Raw genomic sequence first — 13,077 nt, forward strand, 5'->3', positions numbered from 1 at the left:
TTGATGGAAAGTTCCTTTGACTTTATATACGATCAACATCCTTTGCAGTTTGATGGAAAGTTCTTTTGACATTCTATACGATCAACATCCTTTGCAGTTTGATGGAAAGTTCCTTTGACTTTATATACGATCAACATCCTTTGCAGTTTGATGGAAAGTTCCTTTGACATTCTATACGATCAACATCCTTTGCAGTTTGATGGAAAGTTCTTTTGACATTCTATACGATCAACATCCTTTGCAGTTTGATGGAAAGTTCCTTTGACTTTATATACGATCAACATCCTTTGCAGTTTGATGGAAAGTTCCTTTGACATTCTATACGATCAGCATCCTTTGCAGTTTGATGGAGAGTTCCTTTAACGTTATATGTGATCAACATTCTTTGCAATTTGATTAAAAGTTATTTTGACGTTATATCTTTATATGCAATCAGCATCTTTTGCAATTTGAAGAAAAGTTCCTTTCACGTTATATTGCAAAGGAACATCCTTCGCAATTTCATGGAAAGTGCTTTTGATGTTAAATGCGATCAAAATCCTGAGAAGTTTGATAAAAAATTTCTTTGGTAGTATATACGATCAACATCCGTTGCAATTTATTTATTTCTGTTTTTGTTTCGTTTTCACTTAATTAATGTTTTATGAAAAAATTTCTTATTTATGTAAGCTGTTTGATTAGATAAATAACCTATTTTCTTCAATCCACTATATTTCAGAAGACTTCTGGACGAAGATGATGAACTGTCCGAAGTGCAGCCAGATGCTGTTCCGCCTGAAGTCCGTGAGTGGTTGGCGTCCACTTTTACTCGCCAAATGTCCACCACCAGAAGAAAGTCTGAAGACAAGCTCCGGTTCCGGTCTGTTGCACATGCTATTAGAGCTGGTATCATGGTGGACAGGTAAGATTCAGCTACTTATTAATATCCTTTCTAAATTTAAACCAAATGGAATAGTCTACCCGAAATTTTCAAGGTATTTTATTATTTTTATGGCCCCGCAATAAATCGCCAAGATATGCAAACCTACGTCAGCTTGGCGATTAACAGCTTCGCCTAGTTGATCTTGGAATGTAATGGATCGGAATCTTGTTATCTTATATATAATGAATCTTATTGATTTTGGCGTAGTTTGAAAGTTGTCAAGCAAACTTGGGGGTGGGGGGGGGATCGTGAAAATCAGCAAACCACTTTTCCTCTTACCTCATAATAAAAATCATTCTTCTTCTCTTCCCTAAATAATAACATCGAATCGGAAAAAACCATGAACAAGTGTTCATATTTTTATTTTCATCCTAAGCTTTTAAATATTTATCGGCTGTAACGGCAACCAAAACGCGCCAAGAAAAAATTCGCCAATTTGGCAATTTCAATCGTCAAATTATATTGCATGTCATTCACATGTTTAAAAGTTTTCATAAAAAATAATAAAGCACTTGAGTATATTTTTATAATTTGGCGAAATTTTTTCTTGGCGCTTTTTGGTCGCCGTTAAAACCGAATTGTACCAGCTTTTGTATTCATTCATCGGACAATGAAGAAAACTATGTATGCATTTTAAATTGTGTGCAACCAAAATTAAACGTAATTTCAATAACAAGATCACAAACCAAATGCTATTTATCTAAATCGTTATATTTCTGAATTTAGCTTTTAGATACATGCTAAAGTATAGATCGATAGGTGGATAATTAATTGATAAATTTAATTTTAAATTTGATACAAATCCTGCACATTAAGATGATGAAATGTGGTACACAATTTCATCTCTCTAAACAGTTGTTTTTAAATTGTCACCTTTACATAATTGCGAATAAAGATCAACGGACGATCAATCCCTTGATAAATTTAGTTCAAAATTCGATGAACTGTAGATAAATCTATGCACCAAATTTTATGATTGTGCCTCATTACGTTTTGCAGTTACTGTATTCATTTGCATTTGGACAGACAGACAGACTGACTTCATGTGGATGGATTTTGTTCAAAATTTGACAGAAATGCACAAATTTGGTGTAGACCATACATCAAATTAAACAAATAAACCCCCTGGGGGGCACCTCGAAATGAGGATGATATGCTTCTGACATGGTGGCTCGATCTCGCCACCCTGGAGGGTACACAAATCTGACTCCTCCCATCGATGACGGGACGTACTTCCTTCGGGGAGGGTTGTACCGTGGTCGGTGAGGGCCCTTAGGACTCAATCACAGTTCCCGCCAGTGTTGCTGTTGCAGCGGTCCGGTCATTCAGCCTTATGGTTTAAATCCGTGTGCCTTCATGGCGGGTTGGAGAGTCAGTTGCTTGCCTTGCATCAAATTTCAGTCGTGTAGTTCAGAACTTTTTCAGTTATTGTGTTCACAGACAAACATGATCCTAACAATATATTGCATAAAAAAGATTTAAACATCGTTACATAAAAAAAAGGGTTTTTTTTTTTATTTGCATAAGTAATCTTGTTAATATATATTTATTTTTTACGGTTTGAATAATTAAAAAAAATTTAATTAACTATTTCTTAATTGTCCATTCATTTTCATTCGAAAACAAGATTTAAAAATACACACAGCTTTCGGCTAGACACTATCTTAAAAATGTTAAACACCACTTAAGTAAAAGTTAGCGGAAAAATCACCTTCCCACTTGTAATTAATTCAACACTGAAGTATATACTTTAGTTCACAGAAAAATAATGATAAATACCTTATTTTTCAGTCTATTTTTCTCAAACTCCTACATTTAAAATCTCCAATCCCTTAATAAAGAATTTTTATTGCATCTTATTTAATGCTTACGCAGAAAAATTAATATTTCTCTAGACAAGAGCAAGATATTAGAAAAATATTCTTCCTTGAAATCAAGATTTGGAAAATTATCCACAAGTGCTCTCCCAAGACATGGAAACTGTTTCCTCTTAATTACCGAAAGTCCAATTAACGGAAATCATTTTCATAAACAAGCCCGAGGCGAATTTCGAACAAGATCTTTCAAGTAACAGAAGAACGGATTAGAACGAAATTATTTTTCTTAAATGATGCGCCTTTCAGGAAAATCGTGAATTCTATCTCTGAATTTAATTTGCCTCGAAAATAAAGCTTGATTTTGAAGAATGACGTAAAATAGGTTTCGTCAACCTGAAACATAAGGACTGTAATTATGATTAATTATAGTTTATATATTCTAACTGTTCAATGGCCCTGGACATTTTGAATGGCGTGACGTGAACTCTATTTGTGAATTGGATCTATTTCGAAAATAGAGCTTTTGTTTTACGTCATTCTTCTAGGTCATTTTGTCAACCTGAGATGTAAAAATTGTAATTATGTTTAATTAGGTGTTAAGTGATCAAGTTTTTCATTGTCGCTGGACATTTTGAATGGTGCGACATAAATTTTAGTTTTTAATTCGATCTGCTTCAAAAGCAGAGTTTGAGTTTGAAGAATGGCGTAAGACACGTCAATCTGAAATGACTTTAAGTTTCGTTAACTTCAGACGTAAATATTATAATTATGATTAATTAAGTTTTTATGGGCTCAAGTTATTCGATGTCGTTGAAGATTTTGAATGGTACGACGTGAATTCTATTTGCGAATTGGATCTGTCTCGAAAATAGAGCTTTTCTTTTACGTCATTCTTCAAATTCATTCCATTAATTTATGACGCAAGGATTGTAATTAAGATTAATTAGGTTTTAAATGGTAAAGTTTTTCGATGCCTCGGGACATTTTGGATGATATGACGTGAATTCTAATTATGAATTGGATCTGTCTCAAAAATAGAGCTTTGGTTTTACGTCATTCTTCAAATTCATTTCGTCAACCTGAGAACTTAAGGACTGAAATTATTATTAATTAGTTTTTAAGTGCTCAAGTTTTTCAATGTCGCTTTAAATTTAATTTTTAATTGGATCTGCCTCAAAAACAGAGCTTGAGTTCAAAGAATGACGTAAGACACGTCAACTTGAAACGAACTTATGTTTTCGTCAACCGTAAACGTAAAGACTTTAATTATGAATAATTAAGTTTTGTGTGTTCATGTTATTTAATGTCGCCGGAGATTTTGAATGGTGTGATATCATTAGAAAAAGCGTAGCATTAGAGTAAATATCTTATTACGGCAAGAAACTCAGATCGTAGCAATTTAGAAGAAACCTGTAATAAACATTAATAAATTCCCCAGTGAAATGGTGTTTAACATGGAAAAAAACATAATTGTTTTATTCATTTATGTTGTTGTATTGGTCATCGAATAAAGGATATTATGTAAGCTCCCGAATTTTGGGATGGAGAGTCAGAATGTTATAAAATAGATTTTGATGTCTAACTTCAAAGGAAGGAATTAAGCAGGAAATGTATAGATATTAAACAGGACTATAAAATAAATCGGCGAACGTTAAAATAGTTTAATTATGTCTGAAATAAATTTTACAAAAGCGCAAGATTTTATAAATTTTGTATTTCATGTATAAAATTAGTAGTACTTTTTATCGATGTATTTTTATGTAAAATTTTGTCATTGCACTAAAGTATATGTCACTAAGAATAAAATGTTTGGTAAAAATTTCAAATTGATATCAACATTATTTTTTAAAAATTAAACTTTGTCGGAAAACAACCGTTAGTACTTTTTCGCCTGTCCTGTAAATTAGAGTACCTAAAAAAAAATTCATATTCTAAAAGTGTTCTTATGATTTCAGATGGTAATATGCTTGTTAATTTTCAGAAAAAAAGATGATGAAAGTTAAATTTGAAATTATCATTTTTTTCTCGATTATTAAAACGGAATTCATTTTCTGATAACCATTTAATTTTTTCGACAACTAGTTGCCACAAAGGAAGACTTTTTTAACTTTCACTTTTTTCAATATGGAAGAATTTGTAATTTTAATGATAATTCTGATTAAATTTTATTTAATAGATGTGGCAATAAAAGCACATGAACTGTATTCATATGAAATAAAATTTTCGGAATACTAAATAAAACGATATAAATAATTTTGTAATAATTCGTGATTTGCTTATTATTATTAAAATTTATCATTATTTATTGAGTAATATTAAGTTCAAAAAAAGTATTAATTCTATTATACTGTACTAAACCTGTTTTCATAAAATATTATGAAGTATATCTACGATATTATTCGATATTTTGAATGTTAGACGATATCGTAAAGATATTGTAGCAATGTATTTGAGCATTTTCTGCCAATAGGAAATAGTCAATAGATTCTCAACGAATTAAAATGCGTAAGCGTTTATTATGTTATAAATCACCTTCGGCGACCAGGCGATTCACTGGAAATATTCATTGCGTTTACTTTCAATTAAATAACTTATGCATAACTTAATGCTAATTTTTGCATGCTTTCTAGAAAACTACCCGTTTTCGTAAACTTCAAACTACAGCTTGCAGAGCATCTTAAATTCTTAAAACTAAAATAATACTCCAAGCAATTTAGAATTCCATCGGCTTGTTTATTCTTTCAACATAACAGCGTATCTCACAAACATTGCCAGATTCCAGAAGGTTGATAATTGTTCATCAGCTATTATACAAAAAATAAATAATATTAACAAAATATGTTTATCAAAGAAAAAATCGTTTGCTTTTACCTTTTAATAATATTTTAACAAAATAAAAATAGTAGCAGTTATAAAATGTCTGAAAAGGAATCGTCTGCTAAATGTCAATTAACAGATTTAGATTATGATAATAAATTTCTACAAACATTAAAGTCGAGTTATTTTAATAGTCTTACATATGTTCTATTCATTGTACATATGAACTATTCTATTACAATCTTAATACAGCATTACAGAGCTATTAAACACACTTCTCTTTGACTTATCTAACTTTTTCAGTACTGTAACTTGTTGTTGTCACCTAAAAATTAAACAGAATTCTTCGTTTTTATCTTTAAAGAATGGAAAATAATTATGTGATTAAATATTTGCTTGAACAATGAAAATGGTTTTAACAATGAAATCTATCATTAAATATTACTAAAAAAATTAATATTTTTTAAAAAAATGATTAAAATGTTGAAAAATTGGCTCAAAAATTAAATTAATAGCAATAAAAGGCAATTTTTTAAAAAAATTTAATAAACCGTAAAATTAATCATTCATACAAATATTTTCATTGGTTATCGCGAGAAAATGTCGAAATTTCGCTTAATTTGATATAAATTTTTTAAATCTCTCTGAGGTTGTCATTTTCATTTTCCGAAATTTCAAATTTCATAGTTTCACCTGTCTTGTAGAGCAGCAACACTCACATCCATCTTTATTATTAGTAAAAATTGTGCATATTTTTTTATCTTCATTCTAGCCGCCTTTTATGATCAACCGAGTAGCCAGGATTACTATGTGTGAAATAAATGCAATAAAATACCTTATATTAAGATTATCTAAATGATTCCATCTGAAGAATGTTTGTGAATTCCCATTTCTGATAGTCATGTAAATTATATTATTTTAGCATATTAATTATAATGTTTAGTGTATTTAATCTAAAATTACCAAAATAATTAAAATTAAGAAGATATAAGAAAAACTCTTAGCAACTTTGATGAAATAGCCTAATTTACATTAATTAATTTCTTTTTCCTTAAAAAAATTTTTTAAGTGGATTAGGAAGAATACAAAAATATAAACAAATACAAAAATCAAAATAGTTTCAAATTGTATTACTGAAGAAAATACCCGAGTTGGTAATTCAAAAAGAAATTATTTGACTAAGATTTATGTCGGCTTAGCAAATAAGTCAACATTATTCATGAAAAATTTTAATATTATAAATTTGAATTTTGAAGTAAAATGGGAGCTTTTATCAAAAATTTAAAATTAAGAAAACGCGTAAGATAAAATTTAAAGATTGAACCATATTTATATTGTTTAAATAACTATTTGTGTTATTATATTGTCTTTCCGACCGAAAACCTGTATCCGAATTTCTATGAGATTACTGATGAACTAATTTTATATCACACCAGTTACTAAATCAAGGCCTTCGATATCCCAGATCTAATTAAACTATTCAAATAAAATTAAAACCACTACAGCTTATTGATACACAAAGCCCAGCCCATGCCTCAGAGAGAGGAAGCCTTAATTTAATTAACGATAAACAACGCGCCAATTTCTTCCTTAACGGTGGCAATGCCTCTAAGCGAATCACCCGACCAAATTAATGCTTTTCCATTCTTTTTTTACAGAATCTACAGACGGTTATCCAGCTCGAGCAACTTACAGATGCCTGCCCAGATCGCGCAGCTACTTAAAGTAAGTAGTTTTGGAAACGCTTCGTTCTCTTCCAAGCATCGCCTGCTTTCGAATTAGAGTCGTCCTGCTGTCTGCGTTAATTGCTAAGCCCACAATAAGCGAATTAACTGTTTTCTGAGCCGTTGGGTTTCGAGTGCCCGTGGCGAGTCACCTTTTAGGAGCCTGGAAGATCAAAATGTTTTTAGCTTGCGTTGTTTAGATCGATGAGTTGTTTTGAAGTTGGTTATTGGATTGTTAAGGTGTAATGTAATTAGGATGCAAAGTGGCTTTTAATATTTTGTTGAAGTATTGAGTCTGAAACTTAGACTAACTTGTTAACTTAGACTATAATCGGAAGAAGAAATTATGAACAGTAGATTTAGGAACTTGAAGTATCTCAATGTTTGAACGTGTGAAAGTATTTGCGTTGTTTTGAAAATGGTTATTTTATAAGTATTTTGAAGTGGTTAATTAGAATCCAAAGTAACTTCTAATATTTCGTCCATGTGTTAGCGTCCGAAATATAAATCAACTTATTCCGATTTTAAATTATTAAAATATTTTTATGTCTGTAGAAAAAATTACAACGAAAACATTTATCTTTATTTCCCACTAAATTTATTATTTTTCATTTAGACATTGTTCTTGTGCAGGTATGAAATTAAATTGAATAATCTTCATTAATATATCTAATTATCTATTTTCACTTAGAAAACATAAGATTGCACATAAATTTGACATAAATAATGTAAATGTACCTCTTAACCCTTTAAAAGGCCATTTTTTGCTAGTCATGATATATTAAAATAGTTTTAGGATTAAGATGGGCTTAAGTAAAGTGATTCATTTAGCTTATTAAATAAATTTAATTTGATTAATTAATTAATATGGTTAATAGTAATTTAGAAACAAATCAAGATACACCATTCTTTGTGAGATAAGGAACTGGATCGTCTAAGTTTTTGTCTAATCGCAAAATTTGTCAGAACTTGGGCCAGTCTACATAATTTCATACAAAGACTAAAAAAATTGATGGTAAGCATACTTCCCACGGCCCCTGAAAGGGTTAATATCGGTATGCATATACATTATAATAAGGCAAAATCTCTTTCTCTTTTATTATCTGCATTAGCTCATGTTATTTTATTCTAAAATTTTCTCTTATTTCCTGATCCAAATCCCACTTTATTATTATTATTAATATTTCTAACGCGCTCTAAAAAAATTGTTTATTTCTTTATTCCCCACACCACGAATGAAGGGATAAAAGTCCCCAATACCTATACATTCCTTTCACAGATACCTAAGATTCCTTTTTCTAAGTCTACATGTCAAAGAAATTCCTATCGGAATCTCATAGTAAAATCACTCAGTGAAAAATTAATTTAACTTTGCTCTTACATTGCTATGTAAACAGACGTGCCTCGTTTTCACCGACTCTTCTTTTGTTAAAATATAACTCTGGGGTGAAGTAAATTGAATAGTATTCAAAATTTCGCCCACTCATGGCAAAATCGTATTCACAATATTATATAATATATCAGTAAATTATCTTGAATCTGTATCCAATCCAGATAGAAAATATGCAACCAGGGTGTTTGAACTGAAGGCATCCAAAAGTAGCCAATCGTGCACATGTCATTAATCGTGATTTTCAGTTGTGTTACAGAAGCAACTTTTCTAGTATCTTTGCAGATTAATGAAGTTCAGTATGGGCAATATTGGGGACGCTTCAGGTATCCAAATGTTAATAGAATTCTTCCCATCATTTGAAATGTGTATTAATCGATTAATGGTTTATAAGCTCTTATGCAAAGATGCGCATTTATCTAATTCATGGTATTGGGATATACTTCTTGTGTACAGCTGACCACCCCGCCACCACTGAACATAGCAATATCGACATTATGTAAAGGAATATACTATCGGGGATAGCGATATTTGTTGTTGGAATTTAATCAAAAACAAGATGATTTCAAAGGGAAACTAGGGGGCATGGTACCACCAAAACTTTCTCCCATTCTCTCTAATAAAGGTGTTATCCCATAGAATGCCTTCCATGGCACTGATATACAAATGTTACGAATATTAACCATTGAAGTGGCTTTATCATTTTCACCGAATCTATCGTGTCATCTTTGGCGAGTTATTTGGCGACTAATCCCCGGCATGCGGTTATTAGTATCTGAAAAAGGAATCTGTGTTTTAGACACATATTTCCCAAACAATTTAAACAAGCATTTGACACAAAACTGCACTTGTAGTCACAAAATCCCATGTCAAATTCCATATATTGGTATTGCGCTTTTGAGTTATCGCATCTGCATGTTTCTAGTAGTACAAACAGATAGACTGTCAACCTCAGGTTACATTTGGTTCAAAATTTGATAGATGTCTATACTATCGATGTTAAATTTGTGCGCCGAATTTCATTTCTCTAGCTCTCTCCATTTTGTAGTAATCGTGTTAATTTATATTGAAACAGCCGGACAGACAAACTTTCTCTGGATGTATTTTGCTCATACTTTGATAGAAATTTAAAAATTCAATGTAAAGAGTGTTTACCAAATTTCACCCGTCTAGCTCAAAGCGTTTTTGAGTTGTCTTTGTAACAGACCGACGGACAATTTCCAAAAAAGTGTTTTTCCGATTCAAATGGGTCTAAAACTTGTCGATTTGTCAAAATCTTGAATTTCTAATCTTTTGACGATTGCAATACTCTCTTAATACTACGTATAAGGAAAAGTAAAAGGGCTTCATTGTGCTGCGTCCAATGGTATTGGTAAATAGATGGGAGTGTTTATATACTGATTAGCTTTGAAGTTTTGAACACTGCGATAAGGAGATAAGAGCAGTTGTAGATAGCAAAGATAATCGATATAGATTGTGGTGATAGCTTATAAGCCAGATAACAGCTACGAAACACAGGCAATTGCTTTTGTATTGTGGTCATGTTACTCGGCTGCGAACCACATGGTATCAGGTTCTATGCTCCACATTACAAGATAAACCTGACATTACAAGATACATTACATACAAGAGCTCCACATTACAAGATAAAAACCTGAAGAAGATATTTTGAATAATCTCCCATCGATGGCATTTTACCTTTCACAATTAATCATGCATCATTCTCTCGGTATGATCCATTATTTCTGGGAACCTTGTTCCAAAACACCCTACGTAATTAGGAGAGAAACGATCAAGCGTTGGACAGTCTGTTAATTTGAGTAATTAATAGTTACTATTACTAAATGGTAACGTTACGTGAGAAAACTGACTACCTGAAAATACATTATGTATAATAAGGTTAAATTAAAATAATGCTTAGTTTTCATTCATATGATAGTGAAATATATTTTCTGTTACTTATCTCCATTTAATTAGATTATTTTAACGCTACATTTCGTTAAAATAATTTATTAAAAGGGCAAGCAATCAAATAAAAGTCCGGAAACAGTGAAAACACTCAACACAGACACGATATTGATTCAAAGCCGCAACCAAACGTTCGAACGCCTCACCGCTATCTAAATGCATTATGTCTTAATCCTTTTACTGTCACTCAATCTTAAACGAATTAATTTCACAATCCCTTTAAATGGAAATGCAAACCATTTTACGTTGGCCAAACCAAATTTAGTCACTTTTGAACTGTTCGTCATGTCTGTTCTAAACCGTAATTCTCAAATAGACGTCGGCCTTTCCAAGCTGAAGGACGCGAACTGTTAGCGAGGGAGACACGGCTGTGTATCAGAGTATTCCGCTGCCCAGTCCATCAGCTGACTAATGAGGCAATGCGCGCAAAGGTCTCCATTATTGTTGACCCGTGTGTACCGTTCTAATGAGCGCGTTGACTTATAATCACGCTGATTCTGTGACAGCACTCCAACCCACATGTAACATTTCACAGAGTAAATCATTAGATACTACACCGTTAATTGCGATGGGATGTCCTTTAAATAGATTGCAGGTTAGACGATTCTGCCAATGCGGCCATTGATTTTAGATAGGGAGAAACTATTGGGGATTTATAATTGATAAAGTGGTCGATGGAAACTAGTTTGATACATATATTTTATTTGAATTGATGTTACAACTCTACAAAATGATTTTTGAGAAATGGTTAATCATTTTGAACCTTTTAGAATTGTCGGCATATACATATATTTTGGTAAATGCGCAGCCGAGAAGAAACTTTTGAAATTTCAAAGCTTCGATTTATTTCTACAGGATGCATTTTATATACAAGAAGTGATGACAAAATTGTTATATATTTACATTGCGATACAAGTGAAAAAGATATCAAAATTTTCCCCTTCAGTGGTTTTACCATGAAATTCTGATGGGGATTTCTTTAACACATATAGATTTAGGATAGGGAATTGTGTAACTAAAAGAATGTTGCAAACATTTAGAATTTTTATCCTTTCACTCGGAGCGGGAGAATATACTTAAGTCATTAGTTTTCTAGAGCGCGTGTTAAAAGTAATTAAATAAAAAGTGAGAATTGGATCAGGAAATAAGAGAACATTTTAGAATGGAGTTAATATGGGCAATTTAAGACAAAAAATAGGAAATTAATTAGGTTTTAAATTAGATTAAAAGATATCATTACAGGCATATTATATATATATATATATATATATATATATAGTAACCGCTTAAAGGCTGTCATAGACAGACAGAAGGACAAATATTTTCCAAAAATTTATTTTTCAATATCAGGGAATAACTTGGAGATTCGTCGAAATCTGGAATTCAAATTTTTGACGATTATAGTATTTTCTCTGTATTATGTATACAAGAAAGTAATGACCGGTGTTGATTTTAACCTGAATTGTTACAAACAGTTGATTTCGGAACTAAATTCAAAGAATGCAATTAATTTCTCTGTACACTTGGTGACTATCGAATTTTAAGAATATTATCTCAACAAAATTGGTGTACTTATTTTTAAAGATCTTCATATGTAAAATGGTTTTAATACCTATTTCAGAACAGCGAGGATTGGTCATTCGATGTATTTGCACTGAATTCCGTCGCATCCGGCCAGTGCTTGAGGTACATGAGTCATTACCTCCTGAACAGATTTGGACTCATCCAGAAATTCAAGGTAAGACAAGACATTTAAAATGTATCTCAATAAACCTTCAATTACAGGGGCACAATCAACCTAACATAATAAACAGATTGCACTTATCTGGTGATACTGAGGATTGTTTAAGGCTAACAATAATTCTGAAATGCGGGTCGAATGCTAATTGATTGTTTAAAAGAACAATTGCTTGATGGGGTTCGATTCTTTGATTTCATACTACAATTTTTAAAAATAATGAGTGTTAAAACTACTGTTTCTTATTTAGGATTTTTTTATTTATTAAGGAATGCTTCCTATATGCTAATGTTCCTATATGTTGTATGCTAAGTTTCAAAGCGTTACAGATCTGAAATCATTTGCATACAGTGACATTTCAATGGAAATGTCAATCAAATTTTTATTTATTTTGTGATAAATTCAAGGAAAACATAGTAGTGGGTCAATAATCCACAATAATTTCAGATTAGAGGATTCTAGATTAACGTAAACATGTTTGTGTAGGTACATTTAAATAAACTCGTTTTAATAAAAAAAATATATTATTGTACAAATTATTGCAAAATATACATTTGAATATCTTATTATCATCTCTAAAACTCAATACAGAATGCTGCAGAAGTATTATATTCAGAAAATCGGAGAATTCTTAGATACATTAAAATATAATAATTAAAAAATTCTTCGTTTTATTTCTTAAATTTAAATATAATTCATAT

General features: G+C 31.2%; 1 protein-coding gene across 1 annotated transcript in view; it reads left to right on the forward strand.

Annotated features, from left to right (window-relative positions):
• LOC129987827 (dual specificity calcium/calmodulin-dependent 3',5'-cyclic nucleotide phosphodiesterase 1-like) overlaps window positions 1-13,077 on the forward strand; it is a 324,248-nt gene that overhangs the window by 268,500 nt on the left and 42,671 nt on the right. Inside the window, exons 5-7 of the mRNA XM_056095791.1 lie at window positions 719-901; window positions 7,215-7,281; window positions 12,260-12,376. Of these exons, the coding sequence (XP_055951766.1) occupies window positions 719-901; window positions 7,215-7,281; window positions 12,260-12,376 (367 nt within the window). The remainder of the gene's footprint in view (window positions 1-718; window positions 902-7,214; window positions 7,282-12,259; window positions 12,377-13,077) is intronic.

The sequence above is a fragment of the Argiope bruennichi genome, chromosome 10 (genome assembly GCF_947563725.1).
Source record: "Argiope bruennichi chromosome 10, qqArgBrue1.1, whole genome shotgun sequence".
Taxonomy (NCBI): domain Eukaryota; kingdom Metazoa; phylum Arthropoda; class Arachnida; order Araneae; family Araneidae; genus Argiope; species Argiope bruennichi.